Genomic DNA, 18,842 nt, shown 5'->3' on the forward strand with positions numbered 1-18,842 from the left:
AGGCCCGCCCCCTCCTCCGTCGCCGGCTTCAGCCCGGAGGCTGCCGAGGGGCCAGTCCGCCAGTTGTGGGTGGGAAACGGCCGACGCCGGCCCTGGATTGGGCCACGTCATGGGGCCCGAGGCGCGCCCCGGTGCGTTCCGGGACCTTTCCGGCCTCGGCGCTGGATGCCGGACTCCCGGTGTCGGGAGTGACTCGTGCCCGGTGCAAGTGAGCACCCGGACAGTCCCGCAGTCGGTCCCCTTACTCCGGTCACCAGGGGAGCCCCGGCCGAGGAGCAGGAATGACCGGCATCACCTCCGCAGCCACGCGGAAGAGGCTCTCGCTTGCTGGTTGGTATTGAACTGCTTAGGCTTCGGATAGAAATCCAGAATGGCTACGCTTCAGGCTTGGTCCACCCCCACCTTCGTTTCACCTTAAAGACACCAAGACAGATCTTCGCTGGTGGGACAGAGATAACAGAACTTGGCCTGGACCCCTTACTCTTAAGACCCATTTTTCTGAGACAGAATATTCCAAAATGGAAAGCGCTGCACGCAAAAGACACTTTTGTCTATGAGGCTGTGATCAACTGAGCATAAATGCATCACCTCATGTTTCCGTTCCTTTAAATCTTGTATATCTTCTTTTTTCCTGCTTCTGTCAGAATTAAAGTATCTCGGGCAGGTTTGGCGCTCCTCCCTCCCTTCTGTGTACTTCATAGCCTAATGGAAGTGTGCACAGCGCTTGGAGAGCTCACTTTTCTTTTTTCAACCTGCCCCACCCCCACCCCCGTTTTATTGACCTGAGCGCACTTTTCTTAAATGTGGAAAATCGGTCTCCTGTATCCTCCCTCTTCCGAAATCGACTTCTAGCCTCCCTTCGCAGAAGGTTCCCTAGAAGGTCCTGGCTGTAACGGCCAGGACTTGTTTAAGGAACTCTTACCTGTTCCTTTCCCTACATTTTTCATGATGCTTAGGGAGGCAGGGTAGTCAGGTGTCTGTACTTGGAAGATAAACACATCTACTGGTAGTATCAGGGAGAGGTCTATTTTTCTTCCCTTTGTGGACTGTTCAGTCTTCGCATAGAGCCCTTGGTAGAAAGAAGGAGAAATAAATCCCTTTGATACCATGCTCAGTCTCACTCTTTCTGGAATTATCTACTGTTAACAGTGTGGTGTGTAACCTTCCAGGACTCCTCCTGGGCATTTACGGACATTTGTTGAAATCTGTAGTTTTTGCTTTCTTTTTAAATGATAAAATGTTGTATAATGAAGTTTGTTTGCAGCTTGCATTTTCTCCCCCCTTTTTTTTTTTTTAATTTTTTTTTTCAACATTTATTTATTTTTGGGACAGAGAGAGACAGAGCATGAACGGGGGAGGGGCAGAGAGAGAGGGAGACACAGAATCGGAGACAGGCTCCAGGCTCTGAGCCATCAGCCCAGAGCCTGACGCGGGGCTCGAACTCCCGGACCGCGAGATTGTGACCTGGCTGAAGTCGGACGCTTAACCGACTGCGCCACCCAGGCGCCCCTTCTCCCCCTTTTTTTTGAAAGTAATAATATCACGGAGCGTTTTCCGGATCAGTGTGTAAAGATTCACCTCATTGTTTACTGCTGTAGAACATTCCATAGCACGGGGATTGGCCAGCCACAGTGATGGATATCTAAGTTGTCATTTCAGTTCTATGAGACATGCTAAGTTGTCATTTCAGTTCCACAGAGAAAGATTTTGTTACTGTATGACTGACCCAACTTTTGGGTAGCAGTCTGGTAGGATAGATTCCATTTCAAACAGATTATTCATTTCTAATATTTATTGGGCCTCTGTCAGTTATAAGCATTGCACTAGGTGTGGGATTCCAGAGATGGGGATGACCATGTCCTTGCCTTTGGAAAAGTCGGTCTGTTGGGAAACATGTTTACGGTTTCAGTGCACTTATTTATTTATTTTTTTTTAGTTTTTTATTTTTTGAGAGCGAGAGGGGAAGGGGCAGAGAGAGGGGGAGAGGATCTGAAGCGGGCTCTGAGTCAACAGCAGAGAGTCCAATGTGGGGCTCGAACTCATGAACCTCGAGATCATGCCCTGAGCTGAAGTTGGACGTCCAACCGACTGAGCCACCCAGGCGCCTCTCAGTGTACTTATTAAAAACCTATTGAATGTGTGCAAATTGGGACACTAAGAAGGTCAGTTTGATCTGCTCCTAAATGAGCTCCCATCCTCGGGTTATCCTTGGTGGGAGTACAGTTTTGCTGCACCTACGGTTTCGACTTGGGTATCTGTCCCCTTGGGAGGTGCGGCAGGTGCGAGTGCTCTGGAGAGTCACTTGTTTTGTTTTCTGACCAGAGAGGACCCTAGTGTTTCACAAGAACAAGTTGTAAAATGATGGGAAAATGTTAAGGTAAAACACCTGATTTAGATTGATGAAGGCAGCTGAATTCACTAGTTCTCACTTAGAACAGCATGTTAATAACATTTGAGGACTACGTCACTTCCCCCACCCTGAGCAGAAACCCTAAAGTTGCCATCTGGCAGGACATGTGCAACTGTCAGAAGATTAAAGTGAACACGTTAGCAGGAGCATGTGCATACGTTATAAACCATGCATGTTACATCATGTACTAAGGACAGTGTTAATCAGGACAAACATCCTGGTTCAGGAGAATTTTAAAAATTAGTTGTCGGGGCGCCTGGGTGGCTCAGTCGGTTAAGCGTCCGACTTCAGCTCAGGTCACGATCTCACGGTCCGTGAGTTCGAGCCCCGCGTCGGGCTCTGGGCTGATGGCTCAGAGCCTGGAGCCTGCTTCCGATTCCGTGTCTCCCTCTCTCTCTGCCCCTCCCCCGTTCATGCTCTGTCTCTGTCTCAAAAATAAATAAACGTTAAAAAAATAAATAAATAAATAAAATTAGTTGTCATTCAGCAACTTCCATCTTAGGTTTAGGTAATGTTTATATATATTCACTAAGAGACTGTTTGTAATAGTTTTATTCATAACAGCCCCAAATTGAATATTACCTAAATGCCTATCAATAGTTGGATGGGTAGGGGTGCCTTGGTGGCTTAGTCGGTTAAGCATCCAACTCTTGATTTCAGCTCAGGTCATGATCTCATGGTTCGTGAGATCAAGCTCCATGTTGAGCTATGCACTGACAGCTCAGAGCCTGCTTGGGATTCTCTCTCTCTCTCTCTCTCTCTCTCTCTCTCTCTCAAAATAAAAAAATAGTTGGATCGGTAAATAAATTGTGGTGAATTCACACAATATAACTCTATACAGCAATGAAAACGGTCTATGATTACAGTCTGCGACTTAACTAAAGCCCACAAAGCTAATACTGAGTGAAAGAAGCCAGAAGCTAAAGGGTACATACTTTATGATTTCAGTTATATAAAATTTAAAACCAGGCAAAACTAAGCTATGGTGATAGAGGTGGAGACGGTGCTTACCCTTGTGGGGTGCTAGTGTTTAGAAGAGGACATAACATGCTTCTTGGGGGTGCTTGCTGTGCTCTGGTTACCATGCTGGTTGCAATGGCCTTGTGAAAATTTAATGGGCCATGGTATGTATGCTTTTCTATATATGTTATACCTTAATAAAGTTTTTAGAAGTTATTTTAGAAAATTTTTAGAAGTTATTTTGTGTCACTCAAAAGACTAGAAGGTTTGATTTTGCTGGAACCCTGAGACAGGGGAAACTCACTTTTAGCAGGAGAGGCTGTACCTAGATAAGTTTTTTTTTTGTTTTTGTTTTTATTTTCTATTTCTTCACCAATGGTTTTAGAATTACGAAAGAAATGTGATTGAAGAAAACTGAAGAACATAGGAAAAACAAATAGTAAAATAAAAATCACCCACAATTCCATTTTTTAAATTAAACACTTAGCATTCTGATGTATATGCACACACTTTAAACTTTAATGGAGATAATATTTTGTGACTGCAATTCCGTTAATTTTCCTATGTCATTTTTCCTCTACAGAATTTTCAGTGGCTATTTTTATAGATTTGTATAAAGAACTACAATAATTTTATTTACCAACATTAGTATTTGACAATTATGTTGCTTCCTTTTTTCCCTTCTATTATAAAATTGCAGTAGACACTTTTATTGACAGATATTTATGCAGATCTGTCCCCTATAATCTACTTAGGATAAATTCCTAGAAGTGCCTATGCAGGCTTAAATTCCTCTTAGGCATTTGATACATATTGCCGAGTTGCCCTCCAGAAAAGTTTACCATATGCACTACCAACAGCAGTGAATGACAGCCCCTGTATCTTTAATAATACTGTTAAGGATACAGGGGTGCCTGGGTGGCTCAGTTGATTAAGCATCTGACTCTTGATTTCGACTCTGATCATGATCTCACTGTTCATGAATTTGAGCCCCACACTGAGGAATGCAGAGCCTGCTTGGGATTCTCTCTTTCAAAATAAATAAAACTAAAAAACATTGGAAAAAAAAAAATACTGATGCAATTCTCCAGTCCTGGTATTATGAATTTGAATTGGATGGAGTGAGGAGTGGATGAGGAGACAAAGTACTGGGGACATTTCCCAGTTTGCATTGAGATGGGAATGATTATGTGTCCAGAGAAAGCAAGGCTTTTTGTGTTCTTGAATTCTGTGATTTCACGAACACCTAGAAAATCACTCAGATTTATGAACAAATTTATGGAATTGACTTCTAAAAACAAAAATTTAAATCAAGCACCCAGAGGTGCCTTGGTGGCTCAGTCAGTTGAGTGTCCGACTTCGGCTCAGGTCATGATGCCACGGCTTGTGGGTTCGAGCTGACAGCTCAGAGCCTGGAGCCTGCTTCGGATTCTGTGTTTACCTGCCCATCCCCTGCTCATGCTCTGTGTCTCTTTCTCTCTCTCAAAAATAAATAAATATTATTTAAAAAATAAATCAAGGGGCGCCTGGGTGGCGCAGTCGGTTAAGCGTCCGACTTCAGCCAGGTCACGATCTCACCGTCCGTGAGTTCGAGCCCCGCGTCGGGCTCTGGGCTGATGGCTCAGAGCCTGGAGCCTGTTTCTGATTCTGTGTCTCCCTCTCTCTCTGCCCCTCCCCCGTTCATGCTCTGTCTCTCTCTGTTCCAAAAATAAATAAACGTTGAAAAAAAATTTTTTTTAAATAAATCAAGCACCCAGAATATGGGGCTTCAGAGTTGGATAGACCTGGGTTTGCCTGTAAGCACTACTTCCTACCTGTGTGACTCTAGGCAAGTTGTTTAGCTTTCCTGAGCCTCAATTTCCACATCATTAAAAGCGACATGCTGGTACATGCCTCACAAGGTTGATGTACAAGGGGGTAAAGTGCTTAGTAGAGTGCTTGGAACATCCTAAGCACCAAGTACATGTTAGTTAACCACTTGTTTTTATTATTACTCTGGAGAAATACAACTTAAAAATGGGCACTACTGCAGTTGTTAAAAGCTTGGTTAAGTGCTTTGCCAAGTTCATGGGGAATTTCCCTTCCCTTTTTTTTTTTTTTTTTTTTGGCCAGATTTTCACAATCAATAATGAGCTAATTGCTTCCTCCTGTTTCCCTGTAACTTTGGAACCTGTATGGGGAGACCTCTGAGTTTGTTGCTGAAGCGGAAACTTTAGCTGTCCTGTTGCTAAGGTGGAAACTTTTGATAGCCTTTTAGGGGTTAAGAGAAAAAAACCCAGACTTTTCAGTAGTCTAAAAAATGGTTTTCTACCCAGAGAGCCTCATGAGGCAGGAAAAAAACAACAAAAAAACAAAACCTGATAGAAAATAAAAGTTTGAAGCCAAAACAAGAAAAGTTCCTGTTTTGCTCCACTGAGTATGACTGTTTTATACATCATGGGCAGCATTTTGCTAATGCAGAAAAGAGAGGCCATTGCTAGGCAATCCTGGATTCTGAGTTGCGATCCCTTTAATTTCAAGCTAAAGACTTGAATTGCTTCTTTAGTCCCTTCAGAACTCAAAGTTCTCCAAATGCAGAACTGTAACAATTAGTACATCATTTTCTGTGTAGTTTCTCTGCTTATCTTCCTCACTATACTGAAGTTCCTGGATTCAGACAAGTATAACAAAAAGACAAATCCTGGTGTATGTTCTGACAAGTACAGCCTAGCTTCACACTCCAGAAAAGCATCTAATTAAAGGTTAGGGAACTGAAGAACTTTGATGTGCTTGCCCAGAGAGTTACTTGAACCTCATAGAGACTCCCGTTTCTCACCGGAGATAATGCTACTTCTGCAGATGGTTGCTAGGAAAGTCCATAAAAAGTGAAAGCACTCTGTTAGGTATAATTAATTGTATGAAATTCAGGGCTGGTTACTGGCAGTCATTCCTATGTCTGTCTCCCATGGTGGTGGTTGAGCTCCCTAAAGGGCAAGAACCACCTCTTGTTCATATTTATATTCTGGGCATTTAGTACAATTGCAGGGATAGTGAGTACTTGATACATGTTTGTCTAAAGGAGGAAGGGAAGGAAGGCAGTGAGTCTGAAGAAGTGCAATGGGTCACCAATCCCTGCCTTTGTACCCTCATCAATAAGACCAAATGGGCATAGGCCTTCCCAGGTTCAAATAGGAAGTAGGAAAACTCTGGACCTCTGCCGTTAGACAGTAGGGGGAGCACCTAAGTCAACAACAAAGATGCCACTCTGCTGTTCACGTCTCTATATTTCACATTGCTTGTTTTCTTTTCTTGAAAAGTGACCTATGTACAACCTTGTGTTCATTTCAAGTGTACGTGGTGTTTATATACATTACAAAATGGTTACCACATAGATCCAGTAAACCATCTGTGGCCATACAAAGTTTGTGCAATATTATCGGCTGTATTCCCTATGTTGTACATTACATCCCTGTCTTTTTTTTTTTTGTAAATACCTCTTAATCCCCTTTATCTATTTCACCCATCCTTCACCCCTTGTCCTCACATCACTGCTTTTTTTTTTTTTACTGTAAACTCTGCATCCAACATGAGGCTTGAACTCATGACCCTGAGATCAAGAGTCACATGCTCCACCAACTGAGCCAGCTAGGTGCCCCCCACATCACTTCTTTTAACATGTTATTCATAGTCTTAACGATTGACGTAACACACTTGCAAAAATTCCGATGAGTAGTACAAAATATACTCAGCAGGTGAAAGTGGGTCCAGGCTACTCCCCATTTATACTTCTGCACATGGGTTTAGATGTTGAAACTGTGAAAGAGGAAAGAAATCTGAGCTAGAAGTCAGGAAATCTATGTGCTATACGGTTTCTTCCCCTCACTTATCTCTTTAGCAAATGGACACTACCTTTCCCGTCAACCAGATTGAGGAGAGGCGGGGGGAAGAGGAAAATCATCCACATTTATTCCTTCAACCAAACACGAAGCCTCTACCGGGCTCTGTTAGGACTGGTCATGGTAAACAAAACACAGCCCCCGCGTTCTGGGATCTCCAGCTGGTGGGAATAAAGATAAAATTTTCTGGAAATAAAAGTCTGTGGGGGAGAGAGATGCAAAAACAAACTTCACAGATACCACATGGTCACTTTTTCATATGTCTGTATGATCTCAAAATGACTGTCACTCCTGTACAGAGCTCCTTGTGACGCCAAACTGTTCACCTACAGTTTTCCCCAGGAACACTTGCTTTAGCCACAGATGTAAATGGTGGGTGGCCATGGAATATCTTAGACACTTGCCACTTGTTAAACCACTCAGCTCCCAGAGCTGCCACTTCCAGGCCTTTTCCCACGTTCGGCTTATGTCCCATACCCTCCCACTATGGAAAGGGAAAAAAAGCCCACGTTCTTGAGAGTTCCTGTCCCACAAGTATTTCCTAGCTTCGTTAAGAAACAGATTTTACATGTCTAATTCATGCCACACCGACAGAGGGACACAAAAATGAACGTAAGACACTGATTGTGGTGCGCAATCCGTATCTCGTTGCAGACACAAACTTCTAACTTTATGTCTCCGCTCCTACAGCTGAAAAGCCAGTTTCGTATACATTGGCTTATTCATGCCTCAAAACCGTCGTAGGAGATCATAATCCGCTTGAGCACAGTGGGTTACAATTAACGCGTGTGATAGTCCTCATCTTGATCCTTCAGTGCCCACGAATTTAATAAAGGAGGAAACTGATGCTCAAAGAGGTGAAGGGTCCAGCACTTCAGAAGCACTTCAGCCAGTGCAGGTACAGAGCCGGTAAACAGGCCAACTGCGGGGCGAGGGACCGGCGGGGAGTCCTACCTCACGCGGCCCCGCCCACTCCCCCCGCCGCGGGAAGCTGTCACCTGGCCGCCAGGGCGCATGTGCACTCAGGCCCCAGGAAGCTGTCGGTTCACGTGATCCTTCCGCCCCTCTCACATGACCTCTCTCCCAGAGGCGGGGACCTTCGGCCAAGATGGCGGCCTACCTGCAGTGGCGGCGTTTCGTTTTCTTCGACAAGGAGCTGGTGAAGGAGCCGCTGGGCAACGATGGTGCTGCTCCCGCGGCTGCACCTGCCTCAGGACCCGCTGCGTCTAAGTTCCTTTGCCTTCCTCCTGGCATCACTGTCTGCGACTCAGGCCGAGGGAGCCTCGTCTTTGGAGATATCCTTCCTCTGGAGCTGTCTGTTCCCTCCCCGGATCCCTGAAGAGATCCAGCTGGGATGGAATCTGTCGGTCAGAGGGGTTCGTGTTACGTGACACTTTCCTTTACGTGGGCGCCCAGTGGCTCCTTCTGTGGCCTGAGGGAAGAAAGGAGGAAGTCCATTCTGTAACTTGTTGCCAACTGAGCAGTCGTGGGCAAGGCAACCTCTTCGGGCTTCCATTTACTTCTCTGTGAAAGAGGTGTAAGATACCAGTTTGGCAAGGCTATTTTTAAGATCTATCTAAACAGCGTATGCAGGTTGGCTTTACAAGATGAATGTGTAAGGTGGCATGATCTCTCCTGCCCAAATTGTGGGCAAGGAGATACCTGAGACTAGAAGTTTGCTGCTTTGTTCTTCATATTGTTGCTACTAAACTCTGGTCTCCGTTTTCACTGTTTTTAAGATGGAGAACTTTTAGGAGATAATATGTGGAGAAATTCTTGAAAATTTGAGAGAGATTAAATAATATATGTTAGTAGTTATCTGGGATGTGGTCTAAATAGAAGTCTCTCTCCTTGGAAAGGAGGTTCCTTGACTATTCTACACATATGGAAGGCCAAATCTGGTTCTTGCCCCGCTCTCTACAGCTTACAGGCTTCCAAGCCTACAAACTACGGGTGACACACCTATATCAGCTGAAGCAGCACAATATTTTGGCATCTGTTGGTGAAGATGAAGAAGGCATTAACCCCCTGGTGAGTCCCAGAAAGGAAGTGGGAAAGACCCAGGCCCTGGGAATGGTTGTTGGAGGGTGACTAGTATTCACATATCTGAGGTCTGTTCACAGGTAAAAATCTGGAACCTGGAAAAGAGAGATGGTGGCAATCCACTCTGCACTCGCATCTTCCCTGCCATCCCAGGAACAGAGCCAACTGTTGTGTCTTGTTTGACTGTCCATGAAAATCTCAACTTTATGGCCATTGGTAAGCAGAAGAAGGCAAAACTAACACTTCGTGGTTTTTATAGATTTTCTTCAGAGTTGCTTCTGCAGCTCGTCTTCGTTGTTTTAATGAGACCACTTTATTCTGAACTAAGGCCTTTGAGATAGTAAAGTTTGGAGTGGGAAAGCATTTAGTTTTGTTCTTTGAAAAAGAGCCTGTGTGCACCGATTTTTATGTTAACCATTGGAAGAGTTAGCTATAAGGAGAAAGCTTGTTACTTCTTTTTTTAAGTTTATTTATTTTGAGAGTGAGAACGAGTCAGGTAGAGGGGCAGAGAGAGAGAGAGGGAAAGAGAGAGAATCTCAAGCAGGTTCCATGCTGTCAGCACAGAGCCCGACGCAGGGCTCAATCCCACAAACCATCAGGTTATGACTTGAGCCGAAATCAAGAGTCAAATGCTTAACTGACTGAGCCACCCAAGCACCCTGAAAGCTTGTACTTCTAACAAGTGCCTTAAATGGTCTTTTTCCCCTTCTGTGCTCCCTGATCTTTTCAGCCTCAATGAAGTGCTGTTTCCTGGTCCCCTACAGGTTTCACAGATGGCAGTGTTACATTGAACAAAGGAGACATCACACGGGACCGGCATAGCAAGACCCAGATTCTGCACAAGGGCAACTATCCTGTTACTGGACTGGCGTTTCGCCAAGCGGGAAAGACCACTCATTTGTTTGTTGTGACAACTGAGAACGTTCAGGTATGATGGGGGCCTGCACTGTTAGGGGCAGGCAAGAAAGGGGCCTACGATAAGGAAATGATGAGAGGTAGGGTTCTTAAACTCTTCATCATGTAGCCTTGAGTCATTTGCCCAGCTTAATATTTTGTTTTTTCACTTAAGAGGCAAGGAAGAGTCAGAGTTAGGAAAAGAACAATGGGCTTGTAGTGAAAGATCTGCTTTTCTCCCCCTAACTTGTTAAGTAACATCGGACAAGTTATTTTACTTTGTTGGTGTCTGATGCTCTTAATTTCTAACAGTCTACTCTCAAGTATGGTCTTGGTAAAAGTTCAAAATTATTGCATTTCTTGTAGTGGCAGTTTTCCTGTAGTTAGTGACCATACACACAGAGGGAGAAAATGTGGGTGATGGTAATGGACAAAGCAAGGAGCCAGGGAAAGTGTTAGGGTGCTAAGAGTCAAAAAGAAAGAGAGCCAGTATGGAGATGGGAATACCTTTGGGAAGGCTTAGATGCCCCCTCCTGAAAGGGAGCCTGTTAACGCCTTTCTTCTTGCAGTCCTATATAGTTTCTGGAAAGGACTACCCTCGTGTGGAGTTGGACACCCATGGTTGTGGCCTGCGCTGCTCAGCTCTAAGCGACCCTTCTCAGGACCTGCAGTTCATAGTGGCTGGAGACGAATGTGTCTACTTGTACCAGCCTGATGAACGTGGGCCCTGCTTTGCCTTCGAGGGCCATAAACTCATTGCTCACTGGTTTAGAGGCTACCTTGTCATTGTCTCCCGTGACCGGAAGGTTTCTCCCAAGTAAGGACTCCAGGGGGAAGGGAAAGGGAGAAGGCTGCACTTGTTTGCCAGAATTAGCATGATTTTAAAATCCTAATACCCCAATCCTGTCAGTCTGCTACTTTGGTTTTCTGTACATTGTCCTCACACTTAGATTCAGTTGTAACATTTTTACTGAAAGAATGTATTTTTGCTACAGGTATTTGCTAAGTGCCCTAGAACGCCCCAGGGAATTTTTGACCTGTTTTTGTTTTTTTTACTCTTCAGTCAAAACACACTGGGTGGCGGAACAAGGAAATCAACAGTGGAGAAGCTATAAAGGGCTGGGGAATGCAGGACACAGTATTTTTATTCTGAGCCACCTGAAAAGGGGTGGCAGGCTCTTCCTCATGTTGGAAATGATCCGTGTCAGTGTTTATCTTCAGTCAGCACTAAGCGCAGTATCTCACATATACCAGGGGCTAATTATATGAATGTGTGTTTGGCTGTTCTTAATTTTTTAAGCCACCCCTTATGTTAATGGTAGGATCCTGAAAGGTGCGATCAGGTCTATGTGTTCTCTTCCTACAACTGCCCATGCAATGCTGCATTTATGGGATATGCTGCTAGAGGGGCCACAGGGTGATTTGTTCTGGGCAGAGTAGGCAGCACCAAAGTTGTCATGGAAAGAGGAGCTGGTGCAAATAGCCGGTGCTTTTTCTTTCCCACACAGGTCAGAGTTTACCAGTAGGGACTCCCAGAGCTCCGACAAGCAGATCCTCAACATCTACGACCTGTGCAACAAGTTCATAGCCTATAGTGCCGTCTTTGAGGACGTAGTGGACGTTCTTGCTGAGTGGGGCTCCCTGTACGTGCTGACGCGGGATGGGCGGGTCCACGCGCTGCAGGAGAAGGACACACAGACCAAACTGGAGGCAAGGCCACCAGATTTCCAGAGCTGGCCACGGGCACCCAGACGCAGGTGTAGGAACAGGCTCCTCTTGGAGGCCAAGTCACGTTGGCCAGGGTGTTTCCTTCCCTTTGGGGCACAGCCTTACCTAGCTCCTTTAGGGCCGAATTACAAGGTAAATGGCCTGGGATGAGGTTTTAAGAGTAAAGTAATGGCTGAGAGCCTGAGTCCACTCTCAGGGTCCATTCGTCTGCAGAGAGCCTTGGAAAGTAAGGCCATGTTGGACTTCGGGGTATCTGAGAGGTCTTGCCCTGTCTAGGATCTAGGCAGATCAGAAATCCAGGACCGTCTGGCTTGTGTGTTGTAGCTGCTTTCTGGTAGGGTGTCTCCTCAGGACTGCTTCTAGTAATTTTCTAATCTCTCTCCCCTTGCAGATGCTGTTTAAGAAGAACCTATTTGAGATGGCCATTAACCTGGCCAAGAGCCAGCACCTAGATAGTGATGGGTTGGCCCAGATCTTCATGCAGTATGGGGACCATCTCTACAGCAAGGGCAACCACGATGGGGCTGTTCAACAGTATATCCGGTTAGTATTGGGTGCTTTAGGATATAGCTCTGAATGCAGCCAGATAGACTAACACCTGGGCTTGGGTTAGGGGAGTGGACCCCACCAAAAGGAGCCATCCTTTTTCCCTGCAGAAACTGTGATGGCCTGGGTGAGAAGTTGGTACAGTTCACTGTAAAGGGAACATTTAGGGTCAAATATTACGTGACCAGGGTGCAGTGGAGCTGATGCGTATCTCTTGTTTTAAACTTTATTTTGTTTTTACCTGTGTATCTATATTTTTTAAGTAGGCTTCACACCCAATGTGAGGCTTGAACTCACAACCCAGAGATCAAGAGTTACATGCTCTACTGACAGAGCCAGCCAGGCACCCGTTCTTGTTTAGGCTGGCCTTTGTTAATATTCATTTTTGAGGCACCTGGCTGGCACAGTTGGTAGAGCACACGACTCTTGATTTCAGCATCATGAGTTCAAGTCCCACATTGGGCACAAAGCTTAGTTTAAAAAAAAATTTTGACCTGATTCGTTTGTTTGTTTGTTTGTTTCTTTTGAGAGACACAGCACAAGTGAGGGAGGGGCAGAGAGAGATGAGGACAGAGGATCTGAAGCGGGCTCTGCACTGGCAGCAGAGAGCCCGATGAGGGGCTCAAACTCATGAACGATGAGATCATGACCTGAGCTAAAGGCAGACACTTAACCGACTGAGCTACCCAGACGCCCCTTGATTTGATTCTTTAAAGGGAAAGGGTATTCATCTCTTGGCTTCTACAGTTTCTTCCCTTGAAGAAACCCTAATTCTTGAAATTTTCTGCCCTACTAAGAGGTGGTGTGAACCTGTCTGGCCTCTCTACCTTTCTAGAATTCCTATCTTCAGCCAAGTTTAAGAACCAGTGCTGTGTTAGCCTTGCATCTCATGTGGTCTACAGTCTAGTAGCATTGATATCATCCAGGTCTTGTTAGAAATACAGATTCACAGGCCTCCCCCTAGACGTGCTGAGGATCTGCAAGTGATGCCTAGGCATATGAAAGAGAAGTACGCTGATCCAGATGCTGTTTGATGCACGTGTCTCTCTAGAACCATTGGAAAGTTGGAGCCATCCTATGTGATCCGCAAGTTTCTGGATGCCCAGCGCATCCACAACCTGACCGCCTACCTACAGACCCTGCACCGGCAGTCCCTGGCCAATGCTGACCACACTACCCTGCTGCTCAACTGCTATACCAAGCTCAAGGACAGTTCGAAGCTAGAGGAGTTCATCAAGGTGCAGGGTGGTGGTGGTGGTTGTAGATTCCCCGAGGGCCCCACTGAGCGGGAGGTGGCTTTACCAGGGTTTGCCCCTTTTTCAGCAGATGCAGGGAGAAGAAAGGGCTCACCTTATTTGGGGACCAGGACCCTCTGGTCTATAAACTGGGAAGAGGAATAGCCTTTCCTGCTAGTTCTCTCCTGTCTCCCTCTTGTTTTATGATGCTTGAACTTTTGAGGGTATGTAAGCTCAGGGAATTAACAGTGGTGGGCCCCTGGGTCCCCAGAGGTGTCCCTGTAATAGTAGGGGAAGAGGAAGACTTTAGCTCTTAAAAACTTACTGAGAAGTAGGAGGACCTAGTGTTTTAAAACCATGGACTTTCTTTAATTTTTTTTTTTTGTCTCCAACCCTCCCGGCCTCAACTTTATTGTTATCTTAAGAATCTGTCAGGGGCACCTGGCTGGCTCAGTTGGTAGAACATGCAAATCTAGATCTCCAGGTCGTGAGTTCAAGCCCCACATTGGGCCTAGAGTTTGTGTTAAAAAAAAAAAAAAAAAAAAAGAATCTGGTCTCAGATGCAGGTTTCCTCTCCCTTCCCCAACCACAGCCTTTCTGTGAATGATTTTGTCTGACGTCTCCCTGGCAGACCAAGAGTGAGAGTGAAGTCCACTTTGATGTGGAGACAGCCATCAAGGTCCTCCGGCAGGCTGGCTACTACTCCCATGCCCTCTACTTGGCGGAGAACCATGCACATCATGAGTGGTACTTAAAGATTCAGCTAGAGGACATTAAAGTAAGTGAGACTCTTGACCCAGACAGAGACCTGTTCTTTTTCCAGGACATCCCCGGAATGATGAAAGTACTTCCCGGTGGGAAGGCAGGAGCATGCGCTTACTCTGCCCTTACCTCTCCACAGAATTATCAGGAAGCCCTTCGGTACATCGGCAAGCTGCCTTTTGAGCAGGCAGAGAGCAACATGAAACGCTATGGCAAGATCCTCATGCACCACATACCAGAGCAGACGACCCAGTTGCTGAAGGGACTGTGTACCGACTATCAGCCTAGCCTCGAAGGCCGAGGTGACAGGGAGGCTCCAGGCTGCAGGGTGAGACGTCAAGGAGAATGGCTTTTGGACAACGGGGATCACTTCCGGGGCCTCATGGATACCGCACCCACTCACTCGGCCTCCTCTCTCCTCCCTTGCCATCCTAGGCCAACTCAGAGGAGTTCATCCCCATCTTTGCCAACAACCCTCGAGAGTTGAAAGCTTTCCTAGAACACATGAGTGAAGTACAGCCAGACTCCCCGCAGGGCATCTATGACACACTCCTTGAGCTGCGGCTACAGAACTGGGCCCATGAGAAAGATCCACAGGTGAGGCCTGGCGAAAGCTGCAGCAGATGCTGGAGAAAAGACAGCCCTTCCATCTTTTGTGGTTGCCTTTTGCTGCATTCTTTAGACCAGTGACCCCTCACCCTTGGGGGCTAACTGGTTCCTCTGTGAAGAGGCCATCGAAGAGGCAGTTGACTTGCCTTGTCACAAGAGAGCTTTGTGATTTTTTTCCCCCTTATGCCCAGCAACTCTACCCTCCTTCCCTAGGTCAAAGAGAAGCTTCATGCAGAGGCCATCTCCCTGCTGAAGAGCGGCCGCTTCTGCGACGTCTTTGACAAGGCCCTGGTCCTCTGCCAGATGCACGACTTCCAGGATGGGGTCCTTTACCTCTATGAGCAGGGGAAGCTGTAAGATTTGGGGCAACTTCAGGGAAGGGGGAGGATCCGGTTTTCCAGGGACAGCCACTGAGGTGCGCCTTGCCCCGGCCCCAGGTTCCAGCAGATCATGCACTACCACATGCAGCATGAGCAGTACCGGCAGGTGATTGCTGTGTGCGAGCGCCACGGGGAGCAGGAGCCGTCCCTGTGGGAGCAGGCACTCAGCTACTTTGCCCGCAAGGAGGAGGACTGCAAGGAGTATGTGGCGGCCGTGCTCAAGCACATCGAGAGCAAGAACCTCATGCCACCGCTTCTAGGTACTTCAGAGGGCGGTAGGGAGGGGTGCAGGCTGCCCACAGCTCTGGGGCAGGGGCGCTTCCATTCTATCGAGAGGGTGCTGCTCGGTTCACTGTCTTGTTTCCTTCCGGGCCCAATCTCAGTGGTGCAGACTCTGGCCCACAACTCCACAGCCACCCTGTCTGTCATCCGGGACTACCTGGTCCAAAAACTACAGAAACAGAGCCAGCAGATTGCACAGGACGAGCTCCGGGTGCGACGGTACCGAGAGGAGACCACCCGCATCCGCCAGGAGATCCAGGAGCTCAAGGCGAGGTACTTGGCGACTAGATATGTGGAGGGGGGATAATCTTGTTCTTCACTGGGTGTCATTAAATACTTTTCGTAGAGGATTGTATGAAAATGCGTTCAAACTTTGCATTTCTGAAGATCTGTTTTAATGGAAGAATTCCAAAGAATGGTTTATTCCATAGATCGTTATTTATTAGGTTTTTGGAGGATGTTAACTTGCAGCAGGTGTTTTTCTTTTTATGAGTCTGTATTTTTTTCTAAAGACACTTTTTTTTTTTTTTTTTTTAAGAGAGGGAAAGAGAGAGAGGGCGAGAGCAGGGGAGGGCTGTGAGATCATGACCTGAGCTAAAATCAGGAGTCAGATGGCAAGCACTGATCTTAACACAGACAAAAAAAAGCCCTGCCATGTGGAGCTTACAACATAGAGGTAGGCAGGCGCTGAATACATTCAACAAAATATTATGGTATTTCAGATGGTGATAAGGTCTAAGGAGAAAACTAGTTTAGGAAGGGGAGTGGGGTGCTGTGTGTGTGTGCACGCTCGTTTATAAGATGGCCAGGAAAGTCTTCACTGGAAGGATCACGTCTAAGTAAAGATCTGAAAGGTACAAGTTCCCCAGCTGTGGAACGAATGTCACGGGGATGAAAGGTACAGCACAGGGAACGTAGTCGGTGTGGTAATGGTGCTGTGTGGTGACAGATGGTAGGTACACTTGTGGTGAGCGTAGTGCAACACACAGACTTGTCAATCACTGTGTTGTACACCCAAGAATAATGTAACGTATGTCAATTATACTTCAATTAAAAACAACAACAACAACAAAAAAACGGCGCCTGGGTAGCTCACTCGGGTTAAGTGTCTGACTTCAGCTCAGGTCATGATCTCAAGGTTCGCGGGTTTGAGTCCCGTGTCAGGCTCGCTGCTGTCAGCTCGGAGCCTGCTTCGGATCCTCTGTCCCCTTCTCTCCCTGCCCCTCCCCCACTCGTGTGTGTGTGCTCCCTCTGTCTCAAAAATAAACAAACATGAAAAATTTTTAAAAACCGTGAAAGAGGGGCGCCTGGGTGGCGCAGTCGGTTAAGCGTCCGACTTCAGCCAGGTCACGATCTCGCCGTCCGTGAGTTCGAGCCCCGCGTCGGGCTCTGGGCTGATGGCTCGGAGCCTGGAGCCTGTTTCCGATTCTGTGTCTCCCTCTCTCTCTGCCCTTCCCCCGTTCGTGCTCTGTCTCTCTCTGTTCCAAAAATAAATAAACGTTGAAAAAAAAAATTAAAAAAAAAAAAAAAAAAAAAAAAAAACCGTGAAAGACAATTTAGTGGTGGTTGTGAAAACTGAACCGGTTAGCCGGACTTGCTGGAAGCACGCTGAGACTCTGCAGGCCCGGGCGGCATCCTCATTTCACTCCCTTTTGGTGGTTAAGAGCAAGACCTTGTAGTCCCTCGACAGGGACCCCTCATCGACTCCAGCCACCTTCTCTCTGCACCCGGCTCTTGGCTCTGCCCCCACTCTTTGCCACTCCTTTCTGGTCTCCCTTGCCTGCAGTCCGAAGATTTTCCAGAAGACCAAGTGCAGCATCTGTAACAGTGCCTTGGAGCTGCCCTCGGTCCACTTTCTCTGCGGCCACTCCTTCCACCAGCACTGCTTTGAGAGTTACTCGGAAAGTGATGCCGACTGCCCCACCTGCCTCCCTGAAAACCGGAAGGTCATGGATATGATCCGGGCCCAGGAACAGAAACGCGATCTCCATGATCAGTTCCAGCACCAGGTGGGCATGAGTGGGTAGATGACTGCCCCACTCACGGAGAGTCACGGGAGCATTCGCTTCTTTTCTTTCCTCCTCCTCAGGACAGGACACCTGCAGTTCTGATTCTTCTCTCCTCTTTCCCTGCAGCTCAAGTGCTCCAACGATAGCTTCTCTGTGATTGCTGACTACTTCGGCCGAGGGGTTTTCAACAAATTGACTCTGCTGACCGACCCTCCCACGGCCAGGCTGACTGCAAGCCTGGAGGCTGGGCTGCAGCGGGACTTGCTCCTGCACTCCAGGAGGGGCACTTAAACAGCTCAGGGGAAGGGGTGTGATAGTGGAGGCACAGTAGTAGGGACATGGGGGACAGAGGCAGGGCTGTTGCACAGGAGTCGGGCAGACATGCCCAGGACTCCACCCTGATCTGATGCCATAGCCCTCAGGACTAAAGAGGACTTTTTCTCCCTTCTTCGGCCAGCCCGCCATTCCTCCTGTTGACTTTTTGAGCAGTGTGGATCATTCCAGACCAGCGGGGGAGGGTACCTCAGCAACCTCTGAGTGTGGACAATAGCTGCTTTGTTCTCTATCCAAGGGCACCAGGCTGTGCTTGGGTCCTTGCTCCCAGAGTCTATAAATAAAAGAATATAATGGTTTGGGGGTTGAAGGTTTTGTTCTGGGGACTTCCTGGTGATTCTTAATTGTGCAAGATGTACTTTCCCTCTGCTCTTGTAGAACTCCAATTCCCTCCTTGCAGGGTTCTTTGAAGATTATGTTGACAAGACCTCATTCCAGTAATGGGTGGGGCTGGTGGCCTCCAGTAGACCAGTTTACTGAAGAGCCTCAGTGACGAAAGGCCTGGTACCTGAGCTCCAGGAGCAACCTGGACCAAGGCCCCCAGACTAGCACCTGCTCTGTAGTCTGGCTGGTCTCAGTGGCTCTTGTTTGCACAAAATATTCAAGCAGGAGGCAGATTCTGGTGGGAATCCTGGGGTTTGAGCCTGCCTTCATTATGCATAGGTTGGTGTCTTGCCGGATTTAGTACCAAGTGATAAACAAGATAGAAGGGCCTTGGTTGAAACGCTTTTTTTCCTACCTCTTGGAAGCTGCCCATTGAAGTTTGTGTGGCTACG

At 47.0% G+C, this 18,842-nt stretch overlaps 1 protein-coding gene across 5 annotated transcripts; it reads left to right on the forward strand.

Annotated features, from left to right (window-relative positions):
* The first annotated feature begins 115 nt into the window (after positions 1-115).
* On the forward strand, positions 116-18,365 carry VPS11 (VPS11 core subunit of CORVET and HOPS complexes). 5 transcript variants are annotated; one of them, XM_045483108.1, is made up of 18 exons: positions 116-330; positions 7,936-8,143; positions 8,333-8,540; positions 9,128-9,276; positions 9,369-9,504; positions 10,053-10,216; positions 10,752-10,999; positions 11,691-11,892; positions 12,302-12,453; positions 13,508-13,694; positions 14,323-14,469; positions 14,593-14,781; positions 14,889-15,050; positions 15,276-15,415; positions 15,500-15,702; positions 15,826-15,997; positions 17,511-17,733; positions 17,860-18,365. In XM_045483108.1, exons 3-18 carry the CDS (start codon positions 8,354-8,356, stop codon positions 18,022-18,024), a joined length of 2,826 nt encoding a protein of 941 aa, XP_045339064.1. In that variant the 5' UTR covers positions 116-330; positions 7,936-8,143; positions 8,333-8,353; the 3' UTR covers positions 18,025-18,365. The 5 variants fall into 5 exon arrangements, with proteins under 5 accessions (XP_045339064.1, XP_045339063.1, XP_045339065.1 ...); XM_045483109.1 differs by lacking the exon at positions 7,936-8,143 and having other exon boundaries at positions 147-330; positions 15,856-15,997; XM_045483110.1 differs by lacking the exon at positions 7,936-8,143 and having other exon boundaries at positions 150-330; positions 8,333-8,621; positions 9,169-9,276.
* The last annotated feature ends 477 nt before the right edge of the window (positions 18,366-18,842 follow it).

Source organism: Leopardus geoffroyi, chromosome D1, assembly GCF_018350155.1.
Source record: "Leopardus geoffroyi isolate Oge1 chromosome D1, O.geoffroyi_Oge1_pat1.0, whole genome shotgun sequence".
NCBI lineage: Eukaryota > Metazoa > Chordata > Mammalia > Carnivora > Felidae > Leopardus > Leopardus geoffroyi.